Source organism: Agrilus planipennis, unplaced genomic scaffold, assembly GCF_000699045.2.
Source record: "Agrilus planipennis isolate EAB-ADULT unplaced genomic scaffold, Apla_2.0 scaffold77, whole genome shotgun sequence".
Classification (NCBI taxonomy): Eukaryota; Metazoa; Arthropoda; class Insecta; order Coleoptera; family Buprestidae; genus Agrilus; species Agrilus planipennis.
In genome coordinates, this window is record NW_020439413.1 from 404,378 (window position 1) to 411,836 (window position 7,459).

The following is a 7,459-nucleotide window of genomic DNA, read 5'->3' on the forward strand; positions in this document are numbered from 1 at the left end:
AGGCGTGAGCAAGACAGAAATAGTTGGAACAAGCTTGAACGAGCAGAGCTCTCGATGGGCGGTCTTAGGAGATCGGCTAGAACTGTACAGTACTAGACGAAAATGTTTAGCAATTTCTTAAAACAAAAATGTATATGAATTAACAATAGAAAACAAAGCAAGAGTTTTATAGGTGTATAGAACGTTAAGTGAATTCACTTGTTATTATTTTTGGTTAAACATGTTTTAAATAAAGCATATTCTAAAATTTTAACGAGGCAATTTAAATAATTTTGCAAATGGTACTGTACACTTTTGTCTAGTTCTCGCTCGATGATCGGTGGAGAAATGAGCTCCGCAGACAAATATGATTGAATTTGGAATTATGCTACGGCGCATCCTAATAAAGGAAAGGGGCATATCTCTAACTTCTTGAAACGAACCGTACTCATGAAGTATTTCCTAACTTAACAAGGCCGTGTTCAAGACGCAACAAATGACTACAGTCCTAAGTGGAAACAAAAAATGTTCTCACAGATAATTTATTGCGGACTACCAATTTTGATCGTCTCAACTGTCGTTGATGGTCTAGCCCTCTTCATCTCTTCCCGAAAAGGAGAAAGATTGCGACACCAGCAAGCTTTTGGTACGTGTAAATTAGTTGTTAATATCTTAATATTGTAACTTATGGCCCAGTTTTGAAGGCATATGTTGCCACTAGTGATTTTTCAATTTATGAATTAAATTACCAATATTAAGATTGTGTATTTCTTTGGTAAAATATATTCATTCGCATTAACTTGACATAAACAGATTTTAATTCTGGAATTGACTTCATCGGTATCTATGTATTTCAATGAAGCTTTTAGTTAACTTTTATTCTCTAATTATCCAAATACATTTTTCTGTGTAGGTTATTGTTACTTGGCGCTTTTCCAATTTTTTTCAGTACAATGTATCAATCCTTTGTTTAATATCCTATGAACGAAAGCTATGCGGATTCCCTTATCAAGAAGATTTTCATTTATCCACCACGTTTCATGACTTTAATAAGCAGTTTTGCGATCTACCTGCACCATCCTCATGTAACAAATCTTCCCCTTATTCTAATATTAGGTACAAGTTTTGTCAGCAGGTGGTGATCCGAATTGTAAATATTGTTAACCAGCTTTTCCCGACGGCTTCCCTCCCAGAAGTTAATATTGTTTCTCCATAAAGCATTTTAACTCCCAATTCACCCTTACAACGTTTTAATTTTATGTAATGTCGCCATCTTAGATTTCAAATACAAACGTAGCAACAACATTTCATCTTTAAGGGTTGATTTTTAAAAATTGCCATTTGCTTAATTTCAACAATGAGCAACCTTCGAGTAAATCCGAGTACAAATAAAATATGCCCTATGGAAACGTTGCAACCACTTTTCATTTGAATAATAATATCAAACAGTATATATACCCAGTTTCAAGTAAATTCAACCACAAATAAAGTATGTCCCAAACAAAAATTGCAACACCTTTTTACCCTACCCCTCGGTTCAATTTTTTAAAATGTCGAGATAGGTCTTTCAGAAATTAAATCAGAGACCATTAAAGTCAAGTTTCGAGTAAACCTGACCAAAAATAATGTATGTTTCATTTAAACATTGCAACTCCTCTTCACCATCCTTCCCCCCAGCAGAGATTGAATTTTTTATCCAGTTTCAAGTAAATCGGACCAAAAACAAACATGCAATCTTTGCAAACCCCTTTCAGCTTCCTAAAGAGGTAGAATTTTGTAAAATGTTGAAATAGGTATGAACAGGTATGACACTAATTTTTTAAGGAAAAGCATTAATGCCAAGTTTTAGGTAAATCTGACTATAAATAAAACTCCATACTTAATCATAGACAACATTACGTTTAGCAGTCAGTTGCGTTTCGTTATTCCATATCAATTGTGTTTTTGTTATACCATTTTTAACAAACGAACGGTCAGAATGATTTTTTAACTGATAAAAATTTTTCGTTTTGCTGTCAGTTGCGTTTTCTTATACCACGTTTTTTTTCCCACGGGAACGGGATATAAAGTATCCTATGTCCATCTCTTGGTTCTATGCTACCTCCCCACCAATTTTCAGTCAAATCGTGGTAGCCGTTTTTGAGTTATAAACAGTGTAACTAAAACGACTTTCTTTTATATATGTTACATAGATAGATTTAAATCAGAATGAGACGGCTTGGATATATGAAACGAAAAATTAAATTAAATCAATATAGCGGTTATAAGACGTTCTTTCGGGTGCACCTGCGCCTGTCCACTTGAATGAGAAGCACTAGGTACTTAAAATGGAAGTCGACCAATATATGACCGTTTATAAAATTGCGAATTCCTTATGAGGCGATAATGGAAAGCCTTTGAAGATAACTGATTTTTTGCGTACTTAAAAGTAAGAATTTACTTACATTAAGTACTAAAACCAATGTATTGCATTTTCGATAGTTTTTAGACCGACGCGACGGTATAAAAATATATCTACTCAATGACAAAATTTGTTTAATTTGCCTTGAACTTTTAGAAAATGTCTTGTGAGTATTCCATTCATTGAATGTATTTAAAAAAGACACTCACATGTTCGACCTCTACTTCACTACATGCGCCTGGACTTACCTGAAAAAGAAAAAAAAACATTTAGATACTTAAAAGTAAGCAAGCAGCATTTTTTAATACAAAAGCTTTTCAATTCATTACTATGCTTATGCAGTCATTTACGTTATTACAGATGTGACATAATGTCTGTAATTTCCAAAATTATATTTTTGATTTTCCCGGAATTGTATTTACGTAACCTTCAAAACAATTGCATTTGTTATGGTTCCAGGATATATTGGGTCAACTTTGCGAAACGCAAAACCGTTACACGGAACCTATGCATGAATGCGCGGTCAATCTGGACCTAGACAAAATTCCAAAAGTTCCATATGACGATGACGAAAACAAGCACTATGTGAGCTCCTATAATGAGCAAAGGTAAAGAAAAAGAAAGAGATGAATCGAAGCGGGCATGAAGTCAGGAGGAAGAGGTGATCTATTAATCCATATGGTCCGGGAATTGCCTGGTACATCATAAACTAGCGTTGAGTTGACGATTGCAACCCAGTACCGAAATTTCCCCTTAGAAATCGAATCACCGGATCCCCATACAGCATAAACCGGAAGTCAAGGAGGAGTGAAGGTACGATCGTTTAACTTTATCTCCCTCAGTGGCTCTTGTCTCCTACATAATATTTTGCTGTTTATTTATACTTATTGTTAGTCGTTTATTGTCTTTCAGCATAAACTGACTTATTGATATTTTCGATAAATTTATAATATATTATGTTGAATATATATAATATAAAAAAGAAAACAGGTGTTTTAATGATAAACCGCTTCTACGCCAAATTAATTAATAACGACGGATTCAACAAGAAGTGCATGTTGTTGACAGTTCCGACAGAACACAAACCAAATCTTGTTAAATTTTAAATGTTAAACGCCATCTCTAGTATATCCTTACGGACTTTAAATTCCACTAAAGGTAGCAATATACTACAGATGGCAGTTACCATGGTGATTCCAGTAATTCATATAACGCTGTTATAAAAGCAGCAGGTCGAGTTGGTTTGTGTTTTGTCGGAACTGTTTACGACGTAATAAGAAGACCTAAGAAGATCGAAATCACGATTGGTGTCCGAGGGTTCCGATGCAATTACGACCAGTAGGTATACTTCATTTACTTTCTCTAGCGATGTGCCCCTTCCAATGTATTGGATGCGCGTTGGCAAAATCGTAGGTAGGGAGAAAAAAGCTCATTATACTCTCGATTCTTGTTCATTAAACATACTTTTTCATACAGTACCAGCCAAAAGTTTTGTTCAAACATGAACAGTAGTGCGAGTCGAAAACAAGCGTTAAAGCCTCTAATATGCCTTCAAATATAAATAAACATCCAGTTCATATTTTCAGTAGTAAATGGTACCAATAACAGCACATTTGAGCATTGGAATTTTAGTGGATAAAATGGTCAGTTTTTCCGTACAGTACTGTAAAGGATTATACGCTGCTCACCGGTTAAGAGTTTAGCCGAGAGTTGTCTCCTTCCGTTTCTGGCCTAGTACTGTTCTTTTCTACCTTGCGAAGGTCACATCGCTACGGAAACTAAACGAAGTATACATTAACTCTTTGTTTTGTTTAGGTACGTGCCTATCATGTAGAGTTAACTACGGCGTGCATACAATTCGACAGGTTGATATTCTTATGTACCTTGTTGAATATTTTTAAATCGTGATTTTGACAAATCACCGACTAAAATCGAAAATGCTCTATATAAGCTTGTTTATACCTAAAATTTTATGTTATGAAAGTCACGTGCACAGGGTGTGATTGTATTTATATTCAACCTGTAAAAAACTTAAACATTTGGGTGTTTCATTCCCACCAGCCAGTAATGCTGGTGGGCGGGCAGTCCCTCCGGACTACGCCGGAAGGTAGAGTGGAAGGCCCTCTTCAGCCTGCTTTCATGAATCGTGGGAATGGTTGGGTGGTGGTTCGGGTGAGAAAGATGAGACGGACGCAATGAAGACAGAAGAGAGTGAAAGATTATCTGTGAAATATTACTGCCTCAGCATTTGCCTAAGTGATCCAAGGAAACCACAGAAAAACTTGGACCAAGGCAGACGGACCCGGAATCGAACCGGCGTCCTCCCGAATGCTAAGCAATGGTCTAGACCTCTAGGCCATGCCGCTCGCTTTTCAACCTGTATTCGAATTCAGATATTTGTGCATCTTGAGTTGTAATCTAGTTAGATGTTTATTTATTTTGTACATTTGACAAACAGTAAAATAGTGTCAATCACATTAACAGTAGTTATAAAAATCGAAATGGACATCGAAGAGAAGCAGTGCATATTTCCGCCTATAGTTTCTCCCAGGAAATTAAAATACACCGGAACGTACAGTTTCAAAAAATCTTCTGGCAAGGAAGAAAGCGAAATTACTTTAAAACATGCGTTGTTTGAAATGGATGCCACTTTTCATGAATTACAAAGGTCGTTCGATGACTTCAAGTATGAGCTGGAAAATGGAATCAAAAAATCAAAAGCTTTGGAAAAGTATACCGGCCTAATTGAGGAAATTCACAACGAAGTTCCACTTCTTCAAGGTAAAGATATTGAAAATTCTTCAACAATTGGTGAATGCAAAAAGCTAAAGGAACATAGCGGTGGTAAAGGAAGAAAGATAATTACCTACACTGACTGGTTTAAAAGGGAAATGGAAACGGGGAAGGATGAGGAGAGATTTTCCAAAGAATACGAAAAAACAATCAAAAAAGAACTACAAGTTATTTATCAACTCGATAAGCAAATAAAGGAAGTAGAAAAATCATTTAAGGAAATGAAAGAAGAAAACACTCTTTGTGGAAAATGGGAAGTAATCCAGAATTTATCAAAAAATTCAAACTATCAGTCAGGTAGTAAACTTTTCAAGCGCTTTCGCAATATGGAGGTAGATGAATTGGGTTACGAATGTGAAAGTAAATACGATCACCTAGAAGAGGAGACTGTACTACAGCCTGTTAGAGACTTTAAAGAGATTGAAAGAGCAGAGAAACCTAACGAAGAGGAAACAGAAACAAAATCTGAACAAAACAGATCTGTCCAAGAAATTCATGAAAATAAAACTACAGAAGAATCTAAAGAAGATACAGTAATAGAACACAAGTCAAAGAACGACGATTCACAAAAAAGTTACTGCCAGTCATTTATTCATCGTAATATTGAATTGGCTAAAAGTTACTCCACTGTTTCCGTTCCTCTGACCGATGAAGAAAAGAGCCGTCTAGAAACTTTGTTATCTGAAATTGACGAGAATGAAGATGTAGTAAATCCTTATCAATTGGAACAACTTAATTCATCCTGTAACCAACAAATGTGTACAGCTGACAAATCCAAGGTGAAAACTAAAGAAAGACATTCCCTTCAAACTGAGAATGATGAAGCCAGAGTTTTTCCAAATGCTTTCAGACTTTCAGATGAAGATCAAAAAGCTTTAAATGAAATAGAACGCAAGCTTAGTGGAATATCTGGCACAAAGTCAACATTGAAATTGGACGAAGAAGCTGAAATAGAGGAAAAGATATTAGAAGATGAGAAGCATGGAAAACTTTGGAAACATGAGCAATTGCAACTGCGTTTAGATCAAATAGAGCAACGTCTAGCTAATCTTACAGCAATTGAAGCTAACGATGGTATTACAAATCCACAAAATGAAAATGGCGACGATTTAGAACCTTCTACAACTACCAGCGATAACAGTTCAACTCATGAAAAGAATGACACTTCGTAATCAACATTTACAATTTCGTTATATTTTAATTCAATAAATTAGTGTTTTTTGATCAAAGGTGGAAATGTAACTTCTGTATGAACAGGAACATGTTTTTTTCGAGCATTGGTCGCATGCAATCGATTTTAAAAAAGAAACTGACGTAACCAAACCCATCCCTAACTTAATTTAATACAGTAACAATCTGTTCTTTGTCTTCTTTTTGTAGAAAATGAAATACTGCTAAAATTGACGTTCTAAACAAACATCACACTGTTACTACTAATGTGATTAAACCATGTGGGCAAAATAAACTTGAAAATAAGCTAGTAACTGATGCCAATTCTGGCATATATTTAAGTCAACTCTATATACATGTCCCTTAAGATCTTTGTTATTGCTAGACAATTCTGCTCTGAAATGAACTAATCGTCCGATTTTTCGATATAATGACGGATGTGTACATGTATTTTACATGTAACATATTTCTGCAATGTTCTTTAACCTTAACACAACCTATCAAATTCATATTCGATCTTACTACATTGGTATTTCACTTTGAATTCCTACATTACTACAATGTGATCGGAAATACACCTTAGAACAATGCTGGCATACCAAACATCTTATTGATTGAGTTTGGTTCAACACTCACAAAGTTTCTTTTCTCCAATAAATTCTTATATACGGAGCGATTCGTTAATTATGTTGGAAGTTTGGAATGAAAAATAAAAATACGTTGTAGGTGAAGCCCGCAAACGTGTAAGAAAATACAGTTTTTTGAATTGAGGTTTGGAAAACTGCACTGATTGTGTCAACGTAAAGTTTCAAAATTGGAGCGCCGGTTGGAAGGTGGGGACGCGCTTAGATGAATATGTTACGGAAATAACAGACCTATTCTTTCAGAATAACCCCCACCTCCTTTCTTAAATTGTTAGTATACGAGGGTGGATTGATAAGTTTCCGGCCTGACCAAGAAAAACAAGGTTTTTAAAAATTTTTTTTTTTTATTTTTCAACATAATCTCCTCCAAGGCTGATACATTTCTCATAGCGGTGTTCCAGTCTATTAATGCCATCTCTATAGACTGATTCGTCAAGCTCCTCAAAATAACCATTTACAGCTTCGATTACTT

The 7,459-nt window shown here is 35.3% G+C and overlaps 2 protein-coding genes across 3 annotated transcripts in view; one reads left to right on the plus strand and one right to left on the minus strand.

The window, feature by feature from the left end:
* LOC108734264 (synaptotagmin-7) overlaps window positions 1–7,459 on the minus strand; it is a 663,520-nt gene that overhangs the window by 345,536 nt on the left and 310,525 nt on the right. The gene's annotated exons all lie outside the window — the stretch shown is intronic.
* LOC108734272 (J protein JJJ1-like) lies at window positions 4,839–6,537 on the plus strand. The gene has a single exon (XM_018465753.1). It carries the CDS (start codon window positions 4,882–4,884, stop codon window positions 6,343–6,345), a length of 1,464 nt encoding a protein of 487 aa, XP_018321255.1. The 5' UTR covers window positions 4,839–4,881; the 3' UTR covers window positions 6,346–6,537.

Coding starts and splice junctions, on each gene's coding strand:
- LOC108734272 (XM_018465753.1), top strand. CDS start 4,882: ATGGACATCGAAGAGAAGCAGTGCATATTTCCGCCTATAGTTTCTCCC.